Genomic DNA, 24,486 nt, shown 5'->3' with positions numbered 1-24,486 from the left:
ATACCACATTTGTGGTCTCTATGCAGCTCTCATCAAGGCCTGTTTCATAGCTCTGATGCTTCCCAAGAAAACGCTCACTGCTCTTTTTCATACTCCATATCCACCTCATTCAGTTCCTGTTTGGCTACAATATAATCCCATCTTTGGACATTAATCCCCTGGGCAGTGACAGCAGATTGTCTCTATATCAGCATGGAAAATTATAAACAAAATATCTGCCTTCACAGACAATTTGGTGCATGAATTAAAAAAAAAAACCAAAACCTCACTTCAGGGAAATGTGAGTGTACAGTGCTTTTTCTTAAAAGAGTTCCCACGTTTTCCAGGGGTCAGCCATAGCAGAGCTTTCTTACCCTATCACAAGTAGATGGCATCTGGACAAATACTTTGTTTGTTTTCTTTCATTAAGGGCTCAATCTCCTTCCATCATTTGTTAATTAAATTTCCATCAGCAACCAGCAATCTGCATGTGTCCCTCCTCGTGTACAGATTCAAGCTCCCACTACATTTGTCCAGCACTTTCCTTTTATTCCATATATTCACAGTGTCTCATCTTCCCTTGCGCATGCCAGTCTTGCAGTTTTCAAGGTTTGCAGGCGCCAAGGAGATCCAGAGGTTTCTCCTTTGAATTCCTGAATATGAGACAGCCCTTGCTCATCAAAGTCTCCAGGCTTTCCCTAGCACTCTTGGCTTTGGCCCCAGAGGACCAAGAAGCTTGTTCTGAGAGGAATCTGGCAAAGGGGCCTGCTATCCTACTTCTGAACGACACAAACATATTGTCAGGGCACTGAAGAAAGATCCTGGTGTATCTAGCTTTAGCACTCTGTTCCTGCTACCATTTTTCAGCTGCTGGGCAGTCACAGAGAAGAAAACTGCATTCCCTCCCCATCACTATGGCTCTAGCATGCTAATAAACTGCTCCAGGCCTCTGTGGTCCCACTGCTACCAAGACCTGTGAACCCACTGTATGTGCCAGTCCTGCCCAGGGCCCCATGTACTTAGAACTCATCTCTGGCCCGCAGCTCCTTGGGGTGCTGCGTCCTTTCTGAGACAGACTTGTGCCTCTGGCTGGTGGGCCTGGCTCCACCACTGGGAACAAGAGCCTCTGGGGAGGATCTGCTGCTGTGATCAGCCCCATGATATTCTTCTCCATTGGACTGGTTCTCTTCCGCAGCTCTCTGCTCCATCAGCTCTTCTGCCTTCACCCGCTCCTGCAGCCGTAGAGAAAAATGACGTGAGACTCTCCCTGCTAGGATCTCAGACCTGCTCACAGGGCCTGCAGAGACACATATGGTCTTTGCCACATCCATCCAACCCTGCCAGAATCCATTCTCTCTTGCAGGACTCATCAGAGGCTGACTTCCTCCACTGACTTCCTCCACTGGGTATCTTGTCAGAGAACAACCATGAACTGCTGCCCCATAGGGAAACTCAAAAGTGATTCTTCAGAGGATTTGATATAGTTTGAAGGTATTTGTGTATGTTTCTCCAGCACGGCTCTTTACCTGCTCAGCATGCTCTGCAGAGTGCGTGTACCAGAGAGCAATGGCACAGCGCCTGCCTTGGCTCACTGCCTGCACGCCGTGGGGATTCTCCTTGCCAGAGCTGAAGGCTACCAGTCTCCCACACTTAGGACGCACGTTAGCCTGCCAGGAGAGAGAAGAGACAATGAAACCAGCAGCCCCTTGCTCTGGGGCACACTGTTCTTCTACAGATATAGTGCTGCCCAGACTGTAAGAGCCTGGAACATCTCTACTAGAAAGGAGTTAACCTCTTCTCTGTTTGAGATTTGCCTCAATTTGCCTTTAGCTGCCCCTATTTGAATTTGCTACAACGCTAGTGCTGCCTCCCACCTGGTCTCAATTTCACGCTCAGTCCTCTGTCCTTCATTTGGTCAGTCCCAGACTTACCGTGACAGTCACTGTGTCCATTTCAGTGAAGAAAAGGCTCCCACCTCGGAAGTCATCATTGAGGTAGAGAATGCCACTGTGGACAAAAAGAAAGACGACATATGGATGCTGAAGCTCATTCAGCCCTGGCACTTCCCCACGCTACTTGTCATAGGAGAATGCAGCACCTAATTAATGCCAGAGGTTCAATTATTGAGAGAATCCATTTGGGGGTGTTAAATACAGCAATGCTTAGCTCAGGGGAGTCCTGAGCTGCAAGCCACAGGAGGCCGGGGGAGTACTCCATGGAGTTAGATCCACACACTCATCCTGGCTTTTGCTTTTTTTCTTAAATACTCTGTAGCATGCATCTGTGGCACCGTTGTGACAATGCCCTGGGCTATGCACATCTTAGACCTGACCTGGTGTGACCTTGTTTGTGTTTTAGTATTGTGAACAATCCAAAGCCTGGAAGAGGATATTGATCAACAAAAAGTGCCAGGTCCTGAGAACCAAGGAATAAAGGGTAACATAGGAATGGTCAAGAAGAGGCATGGTGCATGCAGAAAAGAAAATTAAAGCAAGAAGTTTCTTTACTCGTACAAGACAAAAAGAGAAGCAGTGAGGTGACTGATGTACAGGTGAGACCACAGTCAACTAAATGGGTTGTTTAGTTTGAGGAAAAGGAGGCTGAGGGGAGCCCTTACTGCTCTCTTCCAGTATCTGAAAGGTGATTACAGTGAGAGCAGGGTTGGTCTCTTCTCACTGGTGACAGAAGGAGGGGAAACGGCCTCAAGTTGCACCAGGGTAAGTTTAGGTTGGATATTAGGAAACACTTCTTCACAGAAAGGGTTGTTAAGCATTGTAATAGGCTCCCCAGGGAGGTGGTTGAGTCACCATCCCTGGATGTGTTTAAAAACAGTTTGGATGTGGTGCTCAGGAACATGATTTAGCAGAGGGTTGTTAGAGTTAGGGTAGTATGGTTAGGTTGTGGTTGAACTCAATGATGTTTAAGGTCTTTTCCAATCTGAGTGATTCTATGAAAAAAAACAAAAACACCACAAACTGTGCGAGTTGCTCTTCATATTCAATTAAACCAAAGAGAAAATGCTAAAGGAGCAAAAGGGGCTCATTATTGAGACTAATTGCATGAAATAGATATCAACACTGTTGCTGCTGAAGCAAAATATTAAATATATAATTACAGTTACATGATTACCAGCCCCAGAGCCCATGAAGTTATAGATCTTCTCCCATAGGGCTTTAAGGGCTCAAGTCAGGGTTATAACACAGGACTAGAGAAAAAGCCATGACAACTTCCACATGTACAAAGAGACAGGAGGACTGGCTGAGGCATCAATAGGCCTATCAGCTCAACTTCAGAAGTCTGCAGGGCTTTCAAATTCACTTCTGAGGAGACAGATAACTGAAGGACATGAGGTACATGGAAAACAGTTTCTTTACATGGGTATTCTAAAAGAAGTTGGTTAGTCACATAATCTTTGACAAAATAGTTAATTTCTCAAGGAAAGATAATATGCTCAATTTTGTCAGTTTAGACTCTGCTAAAAACTTATCAGAACAGTGCCACTAGAGAAATTACTAATTGACACAGAGAAGGTGAAGAAGAACATGTAAATAGCACACACTGAATAGCACACAAGCAGCATGGAGGGGACTACTATTCACCTGGACAAGGATTACTGGAACTCTTGGACCCCTTGGCCCAATTCTGTTTAATATTTAATTAATGGGTATGGCACAGATACACAGGAAAAACTCAAGAAGTTTTTGAATGGTGTTTCTTAGATGGTCTGGAGCATAGGATCCTTTTTCAAAAGGACACTAGAAGAGCCCTTACTGAGCTGCTTGGTCTACCACATTTCTTGGTCTACCTCACCCTGCAAGAGGGCAGAATGTTCCTAGAAACAGTTGAGTAGCATGTATCCAGGAAGGATATTTTAATATACATTGGCATACAAGTCAGAGAATTTACTATTCAGGGAGGAGTAAGTTGATAGGACAAGTTTTCCTGCAAAGGAAATAGAGAACAGTTAAAAGACAGACCATTGTAACTTTATGATCTGACTATACCAAGTTAACATCCATGGAAGAGTGGAAATAGAATTAAAGACACCAAACGGATTTCCTCTAAGTCCCACATCCCTACTATAGGCTGTTCAAAGCAAATTTCTGCTCTGGCTTCAGCTACCACTCAAAGAAAAGGCATACAAAGAAAAGGCATATAAAATTTTTTGGTACCCAGGGATGAGATGGTGAATAGGGGAAAAAAAAAAAAAGTAGTGAACTGGTCACATTTGGCTGCAATGTGCAAGGCTTATCACCATCTTGAAAAATCTATTTGTTTCTTTCACAGAAGAGTAACTGCTACTCGGAAAGATTAGCGCAGTGGAAAGGCAATACAGGAGTGGAATGGCAAGACAAAACAGGAAAGGAATGCTCACCTGTCTCCAAGGACCTAGGCTCACGGGGAAAAACTCCACAAGGGAGGGATCTTCAACCAGAGACCCTCTCCCAGTTGCAGACAGCTCTTAAATGAGGTCTAAGAGAGGTGCAGCCAGTCTCCACCCCTTCTGGTCACACAGGTAAATTGCCTTCACCTGCCCTCCCAGGGCTGACTCAGTCCTTTCCCCAGGTGCTCAATCAGTGGTTCAGGCCGTGACTCAACAGTTCCCATACAGTAACAAAATCTGCTGCTATCTGGAACAACCTCTCACATGCAGTGGAAAATCCCAACTCAAAGTACTGATAGTGAACCCTCAGAGAAATCAATGGGAGAACAGTCACTAAAGTACACTGACAGCTCAAACAAAAGAAATTCAAAGAGCCTGCTTCTTCCTGTCTTCTACTATGTGGACAGTGGGAGAGTAAGACTGAGAAAGACAGAATAAAATTCAAAGAAACATCTTTTTCTAAGTGCTAGCAGTAGACTGTAGCATTATGAGAGACAAAAGACAACATTATGGTTCTAGATCTATCAGCCTCTCAGTCTCATTGTGCTCTCTGCCAATGCTGAATGTAGGGAGGGAAGAAAGAGCAGACCATCTTCCCAGCCTAGGGAAGGTATGACACCTCACTCTGAATCCACCGATGCAGCCTTCAGCTTCATGCTACAGCCTTCACTTTGAGCCAACAACCCATTGGCTGGTATTTATAAGTTGAGCTCATACTTTCTCGGGGCTGGGAAGACATTTTGATCTCCACAAGCTCTAATGCAGGTCCCCTTCTCTTACCTATAGTCCCTGTAGACATAGGCAGGTGGCTCTTTCCAGCACTCTTTCCCCTCAGGATCCAACAGACAGTTATCAGCATGGACAGGATGACTGAGATCCATGCGACCTTCCTGCTCTTCTGAAAAGGAAAGTTGCAAAAAAGAACAAGAGCATTTTAAATTTCAAGAATGAGCAGAGAATGAGGGACACACGAGAGTAAAAGGGAAGAGAGTCTCCTGAAAGCATGTGTCTGGGGCTAAGAAAAAGGCTCTTCAGGAGAGGAGACAAACAGGGTGAAGGATTCTTTACCTTCCACTGCTGTGCGGCACACAAGGTGTGTGAATGAGAAATGAAGTTTCTTTCCAGGAGTGAAATAGGATTCTATGATTTTCCGTGACTTCTCACTGGCCTGCAGAAGCAATTTGGCATCTCTCCAGTCCACGTCCCCACTCTGGGCTAGCTACAAGTGAAAAACAAGCCTGTTAGAATACTCACAGAGATACTCTAAGAAATGACACGTGTACAGAGTCTGTACACAGATCTGTGTAAACTCTTGTGGTCATGCAAAATAACATTTTCTCATATAAATGTATCAAAGGCATGATAAAAGTCAGGTATGCATGTGTGCAGTGCAGCAGTTCTTTCCCTCTGCTCAGCGTGTGAAGCCACATCTGGAATGCAGCATCATTTTGTGTCCCAGGATAGGAGGGACACTAGTAAACTGGAGTGAGCCCTCACTAAAATGTCCTAGGACAGATGGAGATCTGGAACACGTGACTTAGAAGAAGAGGCTGAAGAGCTAGGTTTCTTCAACCTAGAGAAGAGAAGGCCAAGGGAGGATCCAACTGCAGTCTCCTATCACCTGAAAGGCAGGTAAAAAAAAGATGGAGCCAGTTACTTCTTAGAGGAACACAGTGAAAAGACAAGAGTGTATGTTGCAGCAAGAGAAATTTTGGCTAGATATAAGGAAAAACAACTTGTCCTTGAGCTCTGCACAGCACTGAAAAAGTCACCAGAGAGGATGGGCAACTTCAAACCTTCAATATGATCACCACTTACATTCACAAAGCCTTGAGGAGTTTCATCCAGCTTTGAAGTTAGCCAAGCTGTGAGCAAAGTGGAAAAGCAGAGATCCCCAGAGACTCCTTCCACCTTAACTTACACCGCTATTCTAAGCCTACCCAGGCCTGTAAGACTATTGCACCCAGGCAAGTAGCAATCCCGAAACACTGCCCCACAAGAGGGAAGGTGGTTGTAGAGCCCTCCAAATACAATGTATCTAAATATAAATGTGGAGGGCCAGGGGAAGCTGTTCATGCTCTTGCAAGAAAGAAAACACGCCCACAACCCTGACCAGATTGCTCTTCACAGAGGAAAGCATCCTTTATGGACAAGAAGATGGCAGACTCACAGAGCCACTCACCTGCATGGCCTTCAGAATGGTTAACCCTTCAAATCTCTCATGTGGGGTGTGAGGGGACCGTCTCGCTCGATAGCCATCTCCTGTTCCTCTTGCTGCCTGGAGCAAAATAATGCAGAGGACATGCACCAGGTTGCCTTCTCTCCTCCACAGCAGCATTACAATACTGCCTGCCGAGGAGGAAGTGACACATACGGAGTTCTATAAGACCCACGCATTACCTTTGTCAGCCGGAGCAAGTCCTTACACTCAGACTCCGTCAGGACTCTGTCAAACACAACCCTCTGGGTTCCATTCATCTGTTGGGAATCCATGGTGACTGTGATACCCTCAAAAGGCAAAGAACCTGTAGAAGTAAGTACAGACAGAGGTAAGCAAGCTTTGGATAAGAAGCCCTGAGACACAAACCCCCATCCTGGATAAGGATGTGAACAGACACTATACATTCTCTGGGAAGACAGGACAGGTCCCCAGAAGTGCCCTTTCCTTGCAGATCTGGGCCACATGCATCCCTCACATGCTTCAAAGAAACCAGAGCATCAGCTGGGAAGCTGGCCTACAGCAAGTGCTTCTGGAGCCAGCAGAAACTTGGGGCTTGCTGGGAGAGCAGCAGAGAGCTGGGGACAGTTGAATGTATGTTGTACCCCAAGAGGGAAATAGGCCCAGCCTCCTGGGGCAAGGCATCTTAACCCAGAAGCATCTCCAGTGCATCTTCCTACTGTCTCCAGTTCCAAAGAGAAGCAATGGGTATTGGTCAATGACATGATCTTTTGATCTTTGGTCTTCTCCCCCCCATCTCCTCTCACCTCTGGATGGTAAGGAATGCCAATGCACTCAGGCGCTCAAAACGATCTGCTCCCCCACATGGTACAGCAAGAGAACCACTTAGGGTCACTTCAAGCAAAGATACCAGAATAGAGCCCTGCAAGAGTATAGGCCCAGAAAGAATACAGAACTTCGCTCTGCAGTCTACAGCATTCAGCCACAAGCCATCTGGATTGGTGTTATTCAGGGAAAAGCTTGCCAAAGCTGAATTGTCTGTTTCCAGTTTCCATTCCCCCTGCCTTCTTTTGGTCCCTCTCAGAAAAGTGTTGTTTGAAGCTGAGCTGGTGGAGTTGAACCATGTTTTGTGTAGACACTCCTGCCTATCCATGCCAGCTGTGCTGAACAGGGATCTACATGTCCACAGGCTTGTCATACAAGCAGGCAGCACTGACCTCAGCTTCTCCAGCCACAGTGCTCTTTAAGTTCCCATCCCAGAGAGGTACGCAGCGAGATTTTGCAAGAGTACACATGCATCACAGATGGAGAAAAGAAACAGTGAGAGGACTTGCTGAGCCATTCGAGTCAGTCTGCATATATGTTAGCATTCAAATGTCTGAGGACGGAAGAAAAGACAGCATTTAGCCTAGCTGACTGCAACCAAATATTTCTTCAAGCTTTTCTACTCACCTCTCTTCCCTCTCTCTTCCATATCCAGAGTTTCCTGCTTTTTCTTCTCCTGATCCTCTCTCGGGAGCAAGGAAAAAAACACAGATCAGGGTTGTCAGTACACAGAGCTACGTCTGCCCTCTTTTGTGATCAGCATTTGACTTCTTATTCCTGTTTTACCCATTCCTCAGTGTGACAGTATTATTATCTCCTGCTTTCAACACTTCTATTTCAGTCCTTGTCAATTCATCCAACCTTACCTGTATTTTTGCTTTAGGTTTTCAGGAATCAGCTCATCTGGAGTCCAAAGATCCTGTAGGAAAAAATGCAGATGTTTCACCATAAAGAAAACTTCTCCCACAGTAGATCAGGACAAACATCCCGTTCCTTGTCCCTCTTCTCCACAGCCAGACCAATGGCTCTGGCCTTGATCTGAGGACAGTAAGATTGGGTTAATGTATATGCTAAAACAGCAGTTCCCAGCTACTCTTCATTTCAGAAGTAGCAGAAAGGCCTTAGAAGATCCACCTCACAAGTACATGGGAGGTTCTGTTCATCAGCATCTGATCCTTTCTGATTCAGGTGCTACTGAAGCAAGTTCTAGCAACTATCTTGGTGAAATCAAGGCAGGAAATTTAAGATGATACCATTACTTACAGGGTCATTAAAAGTTCCTCCTAGATGTTCCATGGCATAGTAAATCAATTTCTTCTCCATCAGAGATCTCTGCACATAATGACGAATATTCTACGGAAGGAAAGAGGCTGTCAAACAACCACTTCACAACAGGCAAACCTATCACTGTCCAGGGCAGAAATCTTCTCCAACACACAGTTCTGTGCCATGAGGGCCCATTCTGTCCCAGAAGAACCCTATCTGGTATAGATTATAAGCAAACTCAACTTCCACTTTCTTCAGTCCGGAGCTTGGAACACATCTGCTATAAAACATGTTTCCCTTTGTGTTTCCTGGATCTGTGACCCTGTTGTGTGGGACAGGGGAGGGACCAGAAAGTACAGACCTGGGGTTGTAACTACCTCTCTTGCTGTGACAGCTGTATCTTCTCCAAGTTCTGCACGATACTGTTTCATTTTCTCCAATACTGGCTCATCCGTGGGATAGAAGAGCAAGTAGGAAGCAGCACATTCAGCAGCCAATGCCTGGTTCCCAACTTGGGCAGGGACAAAACAGAACAAACAGGTATGTCTGAAAGACTTGGTGTTAGCAGCAGATGTGTACTGGCCAGCAGCAGCTGATCCTGGTCAGAATCTGGCAGTAGGAGGAATGACACTGAGTACACATCAATCCCTGCCCAGCTGTGCCTCTACCAGTGGGCAGAAAATATACGGAATGCACTGCACAAAGAATGGGCTCGCTTCCTATATTTAGTGGAAGTTCATTTAGAGGAGACAGGAGGGAGTGTAAGTGTCCAGGAGCTGAGGGAGGACAGATTGACCACTGTCATGATAAGACACCAGTTCAGCTAGGGTAGGCAGGGCTGACTTAGAAGCATCATTGTTGACTTGAGATGCATGCACATGCTCTAGATAAGTTGTAGAGTTCTGATCTGGGGCCATGTATTGAAAATGAAAGTGTAAAATATACAGCTTGGACAGCTGGAGCGAGATCTTGAAATGGAGAGTAGTATAGGAAAGATTTGTCCACACACAGTGGAAACAGCCACATTACTGGAGCTGCACAAGGAGACCAAAGTAAAGCATGAAATCTTTCCCAAGGGAGCAAGCAAAGAGAGGTTCTAGGCAGAGCAGGGTAGATGGGGACAGAGGAGAACAGAGGCAGAGCTCAGGTGAGTGTGCCAGTTCTCCCTGTGACATGCTGCCCTCCAAGTTCAGAAGTAAGTGGAAAGTTAAGGGGTGCCGCAGCATCACCCACTGGTTTGTAGCTCTGCTCACCTTGATCATACGCAAACTGCAGTAAATCAAGATGAGACGGTATGAAATCTTCTGTGGCAGAAATCCACCCTGGCTTTGTGGCAATTTCAAGGACACACTGCTGCCTGCACTTCAACACCTGAATATAATGGGCTGCAAGAAAGAGAGGCATGAAAGCCAGCAGCTCTGACAGCCAGACAGGAGTGCTGGAAGATGAGGCATGTCCATTGTAAGAAGAATGGCTTTCTTACCCATCCCTCTGGGCCTCTAACACTACCTGCAATGGCTTCATACAGGCCAGGCTGCAAATCCTCCTCCTCCTCCACCTCTTCATCCTCCAGTGGCCCTTCACACAGAGCACGACACTCTTCAAGTGCTGACAGTGCCTCTCTGAGTGACTCCTCCAGTCTGTCCACAGCCTGCAGGTACTCATCTGCATTGTAATGCTGCATACCGGCCTCATATGCTTCCTGCAGAAGACAGATCCAGGCTCCTCATTAGCGCGGGTGACACCAAACGACTCCCTGAGACTGAGTCACTCTCAGGATGGTGCTGACACCTAGGGGCCCGCCTGGATCACGAACAGCCCACCATGCAGTGACAGCCGTTCCGCTGGACTGGGGCCAAATGTACTTCTTCAAAGCCCCGCAGCTTACAGAAATTGTCACCACAAAATGCCTGTGTCAGAACTGCAGTAGTGCGCCTTCACTGAAGCACGTACGTCTCATCTCAAACCACGGACCTTGTGTCGGAGCAGACCAGGGCTGCACGCTGGTCCCTACAATGTGGTATGAGCTGCTGATGTCTGGTTCTGCATCAGACTCTCACCCAGTGTGGTGCGGCCTCCAGGTCTCGGAAATTGTCTGACTTCACCCCCGACATACGCCGGTATTTCTCTATGTCCTCACGCATCTGGAGGTGTTGGGGATTGGCGACAAAGAACGTGTGAGCAGCAGAGACTGCCTGGTCCAGTTTCTTCAGCTGCAGAGAAAAAAAGGCTGCGTAGGTCACTCCCGCTCCTGTCCGGTCCCACTCCTCAGCACCGCTGCTCCCGCTGACCTCCGTGACCGCGGCACCAGGCTGTCACCCAGGTTCGCTCACACGGGGAGGTGCCCCGCGCTGCCCTCCCACGGCAGCGCGCACGGGGTGCTGGAGATCTCCAGCCCGCTCCCCTGCCGCACCACCCATTCCCTCCCCGGGGCTGCCGCCCCCCGGCCCCGAGGGCAGGCCCACCTGGAAGAAGGCCACCTGGAGGTAGTTGTAGGGCTCTCTCCGCTCGAAGTCCCGCTGGATGACAAGGCTGGCGCGGTGCGCGGAGGGCGCGGCGCCCAGCCGGCTCCCCAGGCAGTGCTGCACGCAGTCGGCGCGCTGCAGCACCCGGTCGAAGAGGGCGGCTTCCCAGGGCCCGGCGGCCGGCGGCTCGCCGAGGAAGGCGGCCTCTCGGAGGCAGGCATCCCGGCAGGCGCGGCGGGCCGCCCGCAGCCCCGCGTAGCTGTGCAGGGCGCGCTGCAGCAGCTCGGCCGCCCGCCCCCAGTCCCGGGCGAAGTACGCCCGCACGCCGTCGGCGTACAGCAGGTCGTAAGGCACCAGGCGGCCCGCGGCCGAGGACGTGGCGGCGGGGAGGAAGAAGAGGAGGCAGACGAGCGAGGCCATGGCCGAGCCGCCGAGCGGGAGGAGGAGCGGGAGGCGGCGGGGGTCCGCGGGCGGGTGGAGGCGCTGGCGGCCCAGGCTGGACACACCCAGGGGGCCGGGCGGTGAGCGGGCTCCGGCGCCGCGGGAGGGGTAAGGGGCAGGGGGCCGTGCCGGGTCCGCGCCGCTCGTCTCGGGACCCGGGAGCGGTGCTGCGGACCTTCCCGCTCCTCACGGGCCGATCCCGGGCTGGGCCCGTGCAGCCGGCTGAGCCCTGACACGGCCTGCTGCGGTTCTGTGTTCGGGCCTCCACCGGGCCACGGCTAACCTGACCCTTCCTTCGGGCCGTGGGACCTCGGCCCTCTGACAGAAGGGCACTGAAGAGATCACGGCGCGTTTATCAGAACCCCTGCAGGACACACATCGATCTGTTACAGTTCGGGAGCTTCCATCACGTGGTGGAGTGCTTGGCTGATGAAGGACAAAATACCTGCCACCATCTCTCTGATGCAGCCATCCCTTTCCCTTGTGGCTGCAGCTACAAACAGCAGGACGAAGAAGAAGTCTCATCTCCATTATACCACCACACTCCTCTTCCAAGAGTTTTGTGCAGAGCAGGAGCTTGATTTAGCACTCACGGTTCCCAGCTTTGATAGCATAGAAGGCTGGAGCCCTGCAAGTGGAGGCTCTGGCAGCTTTTCTGAGCTGGCTGCTGCCTGCCTGAGAAGTTTGGGCTACAATGTTTTGTGCAAAGTCATGAAGTTTGCACTGGAATCAACAGATTGCACCAGTAGAAACAGTACTTTATGAGTCAGGGTCTTTCTGGAGAAGATTTAAGTTTTTAAAACAACACTGCTTCAGAAATCACAGAGGCCGCTCCCGTTTAGTTGTAGGCAGCCTAGGTCTACCTTGCAATGGAGAGGGAATCTTTTTCACCCCCTCTCCAAATGATGACTCTTCAGTATGGGCGCTGTACCCTCCCATGGGCTGAGGGGCATCTGCTGCCTCCCAGATAACGCTAACAAGAGAGGAAGCGCGCCTCGCACATTTGGCATTTCCCTTGCACAAGCCAGTGAATCTTCATTAAACATTGGGCCAATCATTTTGTTTCTATGGAAACAAAATAATTACTAATATATTATTTTAAAAGCAGACACACGGTTGACACTCCAAATATAGAATTTTAATACCATTCCGTGCTTGCCTCGTCTCTTAGGGCAGAGCGAATGCAAGGGTGGAGTTCACAAAGGGACAAGACTGCCGAGGGTGCCAAGTGGTTTGTTGCAGCGGTGGGTGTTTGTAACCTGAGGGCAGGCACAGGCTGTCCGTGTCCGTGGAGCTCCATTCTGCAGATCTGCCACACTTCTCTTTACCATGGGGTGCCATGTTTCCTGCCTGCTGGCGAGAAAGATGAGAATGTCAATTAGTAATCAGGTCCTGGGACAAGGGGAAGGTTTGAAGTTTTATTTAAAAATCATGATGGCACTGAATGTTTCTGATGCTGTCTCTCATAATTTGGGATCCTGGAGGGCCTGTGCCTCACAGGCCTCAGGGGTCCTTTCACGCGGTGCCTGCTCCTCATCCTGCATTTGCCAGGCCTCGCTGCCAGCCAGAGAGAAGCACCGTGGCCGGTCAGTGCTCTCGTCCTCTCTGCTGCCGAGCGAGAGGCGGCGATCGCGGCAAGCTGCAAGTGGGAGACGGGAGTGCCGTGGGCTGCAGACTGGGGAGGGCTGTGGCGTCTCATCGATGAACGTGGTGATCTCATCTCGGAAGAAGCAGGCACTGGAGCTGGATCCCCGGGGCACCAGCCCGCCTTCCAAAAACTGCCGTAGGGATGTCAGCTCATCTTCTGGGGGCTGCCGGCAGTGCTGGTAGTCATGCAGCTGAGGAGGCAAGAATCCAGGGCCTCCAGACTTGCGGAGGGTGGAAATGCGGATGTCATCAGATGAAGACCACTTGTGTAGGAAGGATGGAGCGGAGCGGTGGGCGGAGAAGATGTTAGTCTCATCATGTGACATCCTCCGTGAGATAGGGACCTGGGTGATGGAGAAGGAGGCAGGCGATGAAAGACTTGGAGAAAAGACAGGCTGGAAGGGGAGTATTTGAGGTCTGCTGAGAGAAGAGTCTAAAGGACACGAACGTGGGAGACAGAGAATGAAGTAGGTTATGGGTCTGCACTGCTAGCTTTCAGCTCACCTGCAGATAATGCACCTTGTCCTGGGGCAACAACATGTGGTGCATTGGTAGCAGTTTGATGTCCCGAGAGTCCCGCTTCACAGCTGCAGCACCGTTGGCATCAAATCTTACTTTGCAGATCCTGCCCTCCCCATAATCATCACACACACCATCTGTTGGCAAAGAGGAGTATGGCAGTCAGAAGATGAACATTATCAGTGCACGCAGATGTCATCCTAACACCTGACCTCTGCCATCCTATTTGCAGTCATCAGGACTGAAGTCTGAACAAGGACCTCTACTTTCTGCTTCCAGCAGAAAGGACACAGATACTGCCTCATTTCTTCTGTCTCACTTTGGAATCTTCCCCTGCCAGGACTTGGACCTTTGGATCAGCTGGTTGGCCTGAGGGCTGCTGTGTCTTTCACTACAGATTGACAGCTACACATCTCTCACATCTACTGTGAAGGATGTTGCACAGATTTTCTAGGATGCTAGTGAGTACTAAGGCAGTACGTAAATGTCAGAGCTTTCTCCAAAATACATTTTCTCATTGTTGCTGCCTCCAGGTTCTAATACGAATCCCATATAGCCACCCATCTCTCCCAGTGCCATTATGCCATTTTCCCAAGGAAGGCAACTCTTTCCTCTATAGTCTTTTGGGAATGGGGTTACTGAAAAGATGCGTGATGGGTGGTTAGGGACTTACCATCATCTCCATCTTCCTCAGACATGATAGCCACACACTGCTCCCAGATGGTGCGGAGATCTGCTCGGTAGCGCTCGCAGGACCAGATGAAAGAGGGGAGCAGCAGAGTCTGCACCATGGAGCACCAGAGCACAGCCAGAACCATCCAAGTGGGTGCCGTGTCATAGCGCAGGCTAAAAAAGCTCACAACCTTTGAGGGAGGAGAGAGAAACAAGATTGTGAAAAACAGACATGCAGATAAAAGAAGGAAAACAGGAGTCACCTCTGTAGTAGAATATAATCTGTCATTAAAGGGTTTGTCATGTTAGTATGCACACGCCTTTGAAAAAAATGTTCCCGGGATATTTCTGCAGGTTTGCTGGAGCATACTCTGAGCTGTGATCTCTCTAATATGAGACTTGGTGTTAGCATCCTTTCTTCCCTATGTTCATTAAGAGCTGGAGCTAAATAGGCACAAACAAAGGACACAGCCACAGGAAAAAAAAAAAAAAACTGTGACTAAGCCTCTGTTCTCTTAATGGTTCCTTTTGAGAACTTCCTCCGCTCTCCAGTTTTGCAGAGAATAAACCAGCCAGTGAAAACCTGAATGCTGACTACAAACATACTAGCAGAAGGAAAAATAAACCTCTCCGCAACAGCTTTTAAAGGTGGTGCATCAGGTTTCCAGAAACAAATTGGAATAAAAGCAATCTCATCCTTTTTACCAAGGTAGATTCCCCTGTACATTTGCAGAATAATTTCCTCTCCAGTCTCCTCTTAGCCACTTAAAACTCTCACAGTGGTTTTAGCTGTGGTGCGGTGTATATTCTCCAGGCTCAGGCTTGTCTTAAAAAAATGTTCCCGGGGAAGGGTGAAGGAACTACTGCAACCTTTTAAAAATCACCCTTCAGAATAATACAGATTCAAATGTGGCAACACTTTGGCTGGTGGGTGGAAGAAGGAGTTTCTTCTTTAAAATCTGAGAGGAATGGAAATCTGGTTTAACTTTATATTGTGAAAAGAAAGAACCTGCTGCTTACCAAGATGGGCACCCCCGTGAGTGTGTCGTACAGGAAGACAATTGCGCTGATGAGGTTGGTCATCTGCAAGGAGGTCTTGGCTGACTCGGAGCCATCCAGTGAGGACCTCCTTTTGCCTCGTACATCCTCCACCACGATGGCTGGCACATTGAAAGTGTTGTGTGCTGATGAGCAGGACGATGCTTCCTCTGGCCTCTGATGGCAGCACTGTCGTCGCCTTCTGTGTGCCCACAGGGTCTGGTAGAAGGTGATCCCCACACACACCAAGCCCATGACGATTCCTCCAAGGAGAAGGAGGCTAAAGCAGACACCAAAGCCCAGACCTATCTTGCTGACAATGAATTGGCAGCCACGAGCGTAGTACCGCTCGCCGTTGTTGTGCCAGCCAATGGAGGGCAGGGTGGAGAGGATGAATGATACCATCCAGATCCCCATGACTGCATGCAGAGCCTGCTTCTTGGCATTGCTCAGCCGGTAGTTGACTGGCCACCTCACCATCCACATTCGGTGGTAGGAAAGGGAGGCCACTGTGAAGCAGGTGGCCAGTGCCAGGGTGTAGTATGTGGACACAAAGACCTTACAGATGCTCTCGTTCCAGTCATAGTTGGAGGACTCACGCCGCAGCTGCACCACAGCGTATGTAGTGAGGGGTACTGCTGCCATGAGGATGTGAGTCCCAGCGAGGAAGCACAGCAGAAGCTCCAGGGGCTTGTGTTTCTGTTGCTTGGCTGTGATGCTGAGGATAATCCAAGAGTTGGCCAGCAGGGCTAACATCCCACATGCCAGCCACCACAGTGAATTGTTGTGCAAGGTGGACTCTGATTCAGAGTCCCCCATGCTGTCCTCCTGCTAGGCTGCACCTTGTTCCTGCCTCTGGATTACTATAAGAGGATGAATGAGACTTCGCACTGGGGGAACCACGTCCCTCCTCATCTGCTGCTGTGCTGATGCAAGGCGTAAGCACACTGCAGGCACTCCTCAAGGCATTGTCACCAGGCATGAGGCAGAACAGCCTGCATCTCTGTCTTCCCTTTTCCTTTTGTTCGTTTAAATTACTTTCACTTGATCTCTTTCTCCTGTTTTTTTCTGTTGTTCTCTTTCCTTTTCTTTCTTCCACCTTCTTTCTTTCTCATGAAAGCTTGCCAATGCTTCTTCCCTCAGTCTCTCATGCTCACTTCTTTTTTTCCTCCCCATCTATTTCATTCCTTTCCTCCACTCTTTCCCCAAAGAAAAGGCTCTCCTTACCTTGTCTGCTTCCCAGACACCTTCTGTCCGAGGGACCACCTTCTCCAGGGACTGGTGAAGGCCTCAAACAAACAGGGGCTGCTTGGACTCCAAAGAGTTTTACAGCAGCAGGCACCTGTTGCCCAGTGTCCCACTGAGCAAGGGGCTAATAGAGAATTTCAGAGAAGACAGGAAGCAGGACAAAAGTCCCACAGAAACGGTGAGAAGGGTGCATGCACAATGGTGCACTCTTGGCCAGATGCCTGCTAAGTCAGTGAGAGAGCCATCAACAGGGAGTGAAGGGTGAGGAGGAGGATTCAGAGAGTTCTCTAAGCAAGACCCTGTGGCACTCTCACCGCAGTGTCTGTCTTGCTGCCCTCCTGTGCTCAGCGTGCTTTTTCAAGCTTCCCTGTGAATGCAGGGCAGAGCTCACGAACAATGAAGAGATGGCAGGGAGGGGGCAATCCTTTACAAAGGTTCCCTTGGAGATTCAGGGTATGAGGTTCACTGTAGAAGAGAGAAAAGAGAAAAAGTAATTTAAGATCACACTATCTCCTCAAATCTCCCTTTCTCTCCTTGCTCACACAAACACATTGTCATGATTTGGCTTTGCAGAGCTCTCCCCCTTGTCTTTCAGAGAACAGAAGACCCAGATTTGTGCCAGTCCCTCAGCTGGGACTGGCTGCCAGACACTCTGCGCTCCCTGCTATTCCAGTCTAAGGCTCCCCACCCAAAATATTAATAATGCCATTCTTATAACCGACGGCCCCATCTGCACCGCTCCCTGCTGTTCCAGTTTTGCTCTCCTCACACATCCCTCACTTCTGATGCACAGCTCCCACATCCACACCACTCTTTGGACCTCCCGGCAAGCAGCTATCCCATCCCACTGAGGGCTGCAATCTGTGGCTTCAGCAACTTGCTGCAGTCCTATGGCCCTGAAGCACAAGTTTCCTGGCCATCATATTTCAAGTTTCTGTAGAACCAGCCTCACCTCACTCTCCACAGCCCTCTGCCTGTGACTCCAATGCTGCCAGCTCAGCCTCTCTCCTGCCTTCACCTATGGGGTATGCCCATGCAGTATGCTCCAGGAAGACAAAGGCCTGCTCTGCACCTTGTCCTAGACAGTGCAAACCCAGTCTGCCTGTTGGTGGATCAGTGCCTCGAGCCCAAACAGTGGCTCAATTCCCACCGTCCCCATCCTTCTGGGTCACCGCATTTCTTCAGCCCCCTGGACCAACTCCTTTTCTCCCTGCTCAGAGCAGGTTGTTGTGGCTGGCTCTGAGATGCTCCCACTCCATCCCATCTCATCCTTTCCCCCCCAAAACTACCAGAGCAGCAGTGAGGCCTGTGCCCTTTACAAGCAGTTCGGAAGCTGGCCAGCCCTGTTAATCCCCAGGGAAGGAATCTTCCTGCAGTCCCTCCGTCTGCTGCCCTTCCCACCCGGCTTGCTCCAGTGGCCCACGCCGTTCCTGGATGAGACAGGAGCCCTCCAGCGCCTGTCGGCTCGGGGGCCCAATGCTGCTCCGAGCTGCGGTCTTCCAGCATCCGGAGAGCCTCAGATCCGCTGCAGAATGGCCGGCTTTGTAAGCCCCCCCTGCCCTGGCCGGAGCCGTTCGCTCCCCACCGCCCTTTGCTCCCCACCGCCCTTCACCCAATCCGCTGGGCAGGGGGACCCGGACTGCGGGGAGAGGGAAACTCGTGCGGCTGTGATTCGGAGAGGGCGAAGCAGGGGATCTGCGGGGTGGGGGGGGGGGAGCGGGAGGGGCGGACAAGACGAAATAATCTATGGGAAGCGCGGCGAAAATCGGAGCGACGGGCTCCAGGGTGCTCCCGACGCTTTCCCCTTCGCCCCCCGCCCGGCAGCCCGGCTACTGCAGCGGCCGGAGGGGCGGAAGGCCAGGTCGGGCGGCCCCGAGCCGGGCCGGGCCGGGCCGGGCCATGCCAGGCGTGGAGCCGCGGGGCGTCCCGGGGCGCTACCGTTCCCGGCGCCGCCGCCCCGGGGGGGACGCCGAGGGCGGCGGCGACGCGGGGGCGACGGCGGGCCGCCGGGACTCATCTTACCTCTCGCCGGAGCAAGCGCTGCCATGGCGACGGGCGCCCCGCGCGGCTGTGCGCGCCGCTGCCCGCCCGAGCCGCCCCCGGCCCCGGCCACCGCTGCGGACGCCGCAGGCAGGCGGCACGGCCCCGCGCTCCGGCCATCCGCCAGGCGGGGCGACGGCGAGGGGCGAGGGGCGGGGAGCCGGCAGCGGGAGCTCCGCCGGGCCGAGCAGCCAGGGGGCGGGCCGGGACGGTCGGCGCGGCGGCCGCCGCCCCGGCATCGGCCCGGCCCCGGCCCCTCCCAGCGGCCGCGGAGTCCGGGGCGTGCGGGCGCCGTGATACCTCGCGCGGCCGCCCCGAGGAGCGGGAACCGGGCGGCGGGCTACCGTCCCTAGAGGAAGAAGGCTCCGGGAAGAACGGCGGGCATCCGCTGCCTGAGCTGATCCCCACGCCGACAGGCTGCGGAGCAGGGAGCCGGGAGCGGCGCTTGGAGGAGCGGTTCGGTGGTGTCGGAAGGGCACGGCTCTCTCCTGCTGCTTCCTTTCGGAAAGGCAATTGGGCCGGGAAGTCCTCCCGACACCACGGGCACCTCTGCTTCCCCGCTTAGTGCCTTGCTGCGGAAAGGGCTGCACCAGCACCTCTTCATCCTGCTCCTTTCGGGAATGGAGGTCTCCCACAGTCTCATACCTCCATCAGCGCTGGGTGGGTTGGAGCCCATGTTTCTGGACGCTTCAAAACAGCTGCGTTAGAACCTTCTTTTGGATCAGGAACACGTGGGCAATTTAGGTGAATCGAACTGGAAAGGTGGGCGTGCAGAGGAATTGTTGAGATCGTTGAGGAAGATGTGTGGCCCCTGTGCTGGTCTTTGGCATGCAGGTGGAAAGGCACACTTATGGCCTTCTCCATCATTTCTTCTCCACCGCTATCATTTGAGGGAGGTTTATGTCTCAAAGTGAAACGGTCTGTATCCATAAATGCAAACACATGCAGCTCTAAATGTGTCATTTCTATGAATTATTTAATGTGCTAACTTCCACATTACCATCTACCATTCAGAAGTTAAGTCTCCCCAGCACGTTGTTGCCTACCTGTGTGGGTGAGCATATTCTCCTGTATTACAGAGAAACAGCAGCTCCATCTTCTGGCGTGCTCTGCCCTGCCTTCATGCCTCGCTCCCCTCTGGTGACAGCATCCTGAAGCCTAGCGGGGCCATCGTAGGTCCAGGTGGGGATGTCCCAGACTGTGAGGCCCTGGAAAGCCTGGTGTCCCTCGCCACAGGACATGACAGTGTCCAGTGGCATCCTGGCAGCAAAGCCTCTCTTGATCCTCAAGGCGAGCTGACAAGGCACTGAGCAGCAAAGAAGCAGGAAACCAACCAGATCTCAAAGCTCTGTCAAATCATACATTCTTTATGGCAAATATACAAGTTGTGATGAAAATAGGTTTTACCAGGAGCTTTGACCAGCTCTGAAATAGAGGTACAGATAGCAGAAATTAACCCCTCCAGACCCATCTCCTTCTAGGAGACTCACAAACAAGCACACAGACTGCATCACTTTTACTCCTTACCAGAGCCAGGCAACAAAATCATAAAAGCAGAACCATTAACAAAATAGTCAAGTCCACTTCTAAAAACAAGGATTTGATGGTCTGCAACTCTTGGGGCTCTGCTAGTGGCCCCGGAGATCTCACATGTTTCTCACAGAACACAGGTTCAGCTAAGCCCATGCTCAGAGCTTTGGCATGAGCTCTGCCCAAGGTTTGCAGAGCAATGCTGGTGGCATGCTGGCAGCTTTCCTGGCGTCCCTTTTGGCTCTGCTAGTAGGGTGTGGTTAATGGCTGATGGCAAGCCAGCCAAATAGATCCATGAGCATATTGGTCCTGAAAAGACAGCAACTGCAGTGTCAATTTGTCATACCCAAACCTTAGGTTCTATTTCTAGCACTGTATGAAAAGATTTAGTGAGATTTCTCTGTTAATTCATCTGCAAAATGGGCAAATGCTAATAGCTCATCCCAGGAGGCAGGAGACCTTGTCTAACACTGGTCATGAGCTGCACAGAAATACTAAGGGCTTGCGGGTGTAAAAACCAGAATTCAGACTTGTGGATGCTTGTTCACGGATGCTTTCCTCCAGGCAGCTGGGTGCATTCTGAAAGATGTTTCTCTCTGTAACAGATGTAAATATTTGTATGTGATATTGTCCTCGAGAAAAGGAAATTCCAGGGCAGGCTGCTGAGATGCATGGTTGTTTTGAAGCTGCTTGCTGTTCTGTAGAAGTATCTCCATCCTCCTGCTCCCCCCCTGCTTCCTCTTGTTCTTGTCCTCTCTTTCTTACTGACTCTATTTTCATCCATCCTGGCCTCAGTGATACCCCAGGGCAGTGAGTTCGTCTCTGTAAGGGATGTAAATATGTCATTTTAGAATTTAATTGTTCTACTTTTTAGAATTACTGAACACCCCACAGAGAGGATAACTAGGAGCTCTGCAACCATTAATCTGGGAACGTGCAATGTCAGGAGGGAGCTGAAATGATTTCTTTGCTTTGGGTTTGTAGCACAGAATTGTGACATGCATTTTACTACCCATTTTCCCAGCTTGTGCAAGCATGTCTGACCTCTGGAGCCTGAACCAGGGAAGAAGACACCTCATCCTTTCTGATGCCCTGTCGACTGCCGGCCTCTGCAACCTGCCCTTAGTTTGCTTTTCTCTGATTTTTCAGACCTGGAGGACTTCCACACCTCTCAGACTCAGCCAAGCTGGCTACAAAGCAAAGAGGCTCAAGAGCACAGCTTCCTCTCTTCTAGAGCTTGGGAACGTGGGTAGAAACACGCAGGGTCGTTTGGCTCCGAATGCCGAATCGATGGGAGTGCTTTGCTGCAGAGCCCGCGGGGGAGCATGAGTCACAGGGACTGCCAGGCAGATGGGATCTGACAGCCTCCTCTGAGCAGCAGCCTCACACTGCGGTAGGGCAGAAACAAGCTGGAGAGTGGGGTAGGAGGGCTTGGGGAAGTTGGGGCCTGTGCTGGGGTTGCTCCAGCTGAGCTGGGTATGTGGGCTATCCTCAGGCCAGTCAAAGCCTCTTTGTCAACACAGATCTGTGGATCCTGATAGGGACCTGAGGTCAGAGCTGTGTCCAAAGGATTGGAACTTTATCGCTTCTGCAATCCAGAGACATGGGAAGTAGCAGTGCCAGAAACACCACCACACTGGGGAAAGCCAACACTTCCTCATTTTTTTCTAACCTCTTGTTTACTGTGATGTTCCCACACCACTGCAAAGAGCTCTGGGGACCATTGTCATTTTGTAAGTGTTGCCATATATGACTTTCTGAGTCCTGCCATCATCTCAGGGCTGCTCTACTGAGCTGTCACCACATGTCTTAGTGTTTGTCACTTTGAAGGGCTGTGAATCTCTTACCTAGCACTACTTCACTGCATAGTGTAACTATTCCCTTGTCACACCTATCGAAGTGAGAAGTCCTCTGCACCTCCTGAGGAGGCTGACTGCACCCACTGGAAGTGTGGGATGGGGCCTCTTGGCTTCTCATCTCTGAAACCATCTAGCTTCCATGCCACATAAGAGCATAAGGTATATCTGCATTGACTACAGTGTTTTGTGCAACTTCATTAAAAAGCTACTTCCAATACATTGCAGATAAAACTAACGCTAGAGACAATGTAGGCCTACTGATGAATGAGGTGGGTGCCCTGGTGACAGAAGATACCGAGAAGGCGGACTTACTAAATGCCTTCTTTGTCTCTGTCTATACTGCCAGAGGCTGTCTTGAGGAGCCCCGTACCCCTGAGGGCTCAGATGAAGTCAGGATCAAGGAGGAGTTTGCCTCGGTTGATGAGGACTGGGTGAGGGGCCAACAAGCAATCTGGATATCCATAAATCCATGGGTCCTGATGGGATGCACCTGTGCTGAGGGAGCTGGCAGAAGTCATTGCTAGGCCACTGTCCATTATCTTTTGTCGTAGGGAATGGGAGAGGTGCCTAAGGACTGGAGGAAGGCAAATGGCACTCCCGTCTTCAAAAAGGGCAAGAAGAAGGACTCAGGTAACTAGAGTCTGTTCTGCCTCACCTCCATCCCTGGAAAGGTGATGGAACAACTTATCCTTGGTGCTGTCTCTAGGCATATCAAGGATAACAGGTTCATTAGGGGCAGTCAGCATGGCTTCACCAAGGGGAAGTCATGCTTGATCAACCTGATAACCTTTTATGAAGATGTAATTAGGTGGATAGATGATGTTAAAGCAGTGGATGTGGTCTATCTTGATTTTAGTAAAGCATTTGACACCGCCTCCCACAGCATCCTTGCAGCTAAACTGAGGTAGTGTGGTCTGGATGATAGGTAGTGAAGTGGATTGTGAACTGGCTGAATGGAAGAAGCCAGAGAGTTGTGGTCAATGTGACAGAGCCTAGTTGGAGGCCTGTATCTAGTGGAGTCCTTTAGGGATTGGTACTGGACCAGTACTATTCAGTATATTCATCAGTGACTTGGATGAGGAAATAGAGTGCACTGTCAGCAAGTTTGCTGATGACACAAAATTGGAAAGAGTAGCTGACACACCAGAAGACTGTGCTACCATCCAGCGAGACCTACACAGGCTGAGAGTTGGGGAGACATTTAATAAAATATAACAAGGGCAAGTGTAAAGTCTTGCATCTGGGCAAGAACAATCCCAGCTACAAGTATAGGTTGGGGACTGACCTGTTGGAGAGCAGTGTAGAGGAGAGGGACCTGGGGTCCGGGTGGACAGCAGAATGACCATGAGCCAGCACTGTGCCTTTGTGGCCAAGAAGGCCAGTGGCATCCTGATGTGTACTACAAGAGGTGTGCTTAGTAGGTTGAGAGAGGTTCTCCTCCCACTCTGCTCTGTCCTACGACTGTATCTGGAATATTACGTTCAGTTCTGGGCCTGCCAGTTAAAGAAGGACCAAGGAACTGCTTGAGGGAGTCTGGTGCAGAGCCACAAAGATGATAAGGAGAATGGAGCATCTCCCTTATGAGGAGAGGCTGTGGGAGCTGTCTCTCTAGCTTGGAGGAGATTGAGAAGTGACCTCATTAATGTTTATAAATATGTAAAGGGTGAGTGTCATGAAGATGGAGCTAGGCTCTTCTCAGTGACATCCAATGATAGGACAAGGAGCAATGGGTGCAAGCTGGAATATAGGAGGTTCCACATAAATATGAGAAAAAACTTATTTGTAGTAGGGATAACAGAACACTGGAAAAGGCTGCCCAGAGATGTTGTGGGGTCTCCTTCCCTGGAGACGTTAAGAACTTGCCTGGATGTGTTCCTGTGTGACCTAATCTAGGTGTTCCTGCTCTAGCAGCAGGATTGGGCTAGATTATATTTCGAGGTCCCTTCCAATCCCTGACATTCTGTGATTCTCTGATTCTGTATTTCTATGATACATTCTAATCTGCTCTGAACCTCCATCTCCACTCTACCTTGAAGACCTCTGTGAAGCTTTCAATATTGCCTTCATACAGAAAGCAAAGCTCCTTCAAGACTTGGTCTGTGGGTGACTTTTTTCTTAGACAGGACAGTATGTGCATCTAGAGCAAAGAAAGCTGTCATGTGAAAAGGTACAGACTGGAAAGCTGACAAAAGAAGATGTATCTGAGATCTGAGCTGAGAATGGCCTGTCCTTGCAGGTGAATTTCAAGTAGGGCTGGGTGGGGCTGTGACTGCTGAGATCACGAGCCCTGTGCTTTAACTTTTAGTTAGCCCTTTAAGGATCTTGGCCTCAATGATCTCTGTAGGTCCCTACCAACAGTACTATTCTCTTCTACAGTTCACCACAAATGATAGG

The 24,486-nt window shown here is 50.4% G+C and overlaps 2 protein-coding genes across 3 annotated transcripts; both read right to left on the bottom strand.

The window, feature by feature from the left end:
- Positions 1-65: 65 nt before the first annotated feature.
- On the bottom strand, positions 66-11,602 carry P3H3 (prolyl 3-hydroxylase 3). Of its 2 annotated transcripts, none has more exons than XM_090149181.1 (15): positions 11,099-11,602; positions 10,694-10,846; positions 10,143-10,335; positions 9,887-10,018; positions 9,011-9,144; positions 8,631-8,720; positions 8,234-8,286; positions 7,995-8,053; positions 6,764-6,888; positions 6,546-6,641; positions 5,432-5,582; positions 5,144-5,258; positions 1,911-1,986; positions 1,506-1,646; positions 66-1,211 (listed from the first exon to the last, which is right to left on the bottom strand). In XM_090149181.1, the coding sequence occupies exons 1-15, from the start codon at positions 11,516-11,518 to the stop codon at positions 999-1,001; spliced, it is 2,151 nt and encodes a 716-aa protein (XP_090005307.1). In that variant the 5' UTR covers positions 11,519-11,602; the 3' UTR covers positions 66-998. The 2 variants fall into 2 exon arrangements, with proteins under 2 accessions (XP_090005307.1, XP_031466058.1); XM_031610198.2 differs by having other exon boundaries at positions 5,144-5,261; positions 11,099-11,598.
- A 1,059-nt stretch (positions 11,603-12,661) lies between these two features.
- GPR162 (G protein-coupled receptor 162) lies at positions 12,662-18,802 on the bottom strand. Its single transcript, XM_031610199.2, has 5 exons — positions 18,686-18,802; positions 15,398-17,128; positions 14,379-14,568; positions 13,691-13,842; positions 12,662-13,530 (listed from the first exon to the last, which is right to left on the bottom strand). Exons 2-5 carry the CDS (start codon positions 16,232-16,234, stop codon positions 13,003-13,005), a joined length of 1,707 nt encoding a protein of 568 aa, XP_031466059.1. The 5' UTR covers positions 16,235-17,128; positions 18,686-18,802; the 3' UTR covers positions 12,662-13,002.
- Positions 18,803-24,486: the final 5,684 nt, after the last annotated feature.

This window comes from Phasianus colchicus, chromosome 1 (assembly GCF_987193195.1).
Source record: "Phasianus colchicus chromosome 1, bPhaCol1.hap1.1, whole genome shotgun sequence".
NCBI classification, from domain to species: domain Eukaryota; kingdom Metazoa; phylum Chordata; class Aves; order Galliformes; family Phasianidae; genus Phasianus; species Phasianus colchicus.
The sequence above is the reverse complement of the archived record's forward strand: the minus strand, read 5'-3'. Positions and strand labels throughout refer to the sequence as shown.

Excerpts from the sequence above, each read along its gene's own strand:
- GPR162 (XM_031610199.2), bottom strand. The coding sequence starts at position 16,234 with ATGGGGGACTCTGAATCAGAGTCCACCTTGCACAACAATTCACTGTGG. Across the intron at positions 14,569-15,397 it reads TCACGGGGGTGCCCATCTTG|GTTGTGAGCTTTTTTAGCCT; the intron begins GTAAGCAGCAGG and ends CCTCCCTCAAAG. Across the intron at positions 13,843-14,378 it reads TGAGGAAGATGGAGATGATG|ATGGTGTGTGTGATGATTAT; the intron begins GTAAGTCCCTAA and ends CTTTGCCAACAG.
- P3H3 (XM_031610198.2), bottom strand. The coding sequence starts at position 11,518 with ATGGCCTCGCTCGTCTGCCTCCTCTTCTTCCTCCCCGCCGCCACGTCC. Across the intron at positions 10,847-11,098 it reads TCCAGGTGGCCTTCTTCCAG|CTGAAGAAACTGGACCAGGC; the intron begins GTGGGCCTGCCC and ends TTTTCTCTGCAG. Across the intron at positions 5,262-5,431 it reads GTGCCGCACAGCAGTGGAAG|AAGAGCAGGAAGGTCGCATG; the intron begins GTAAAGAATCCT and ends TTTCCTTTTCAG.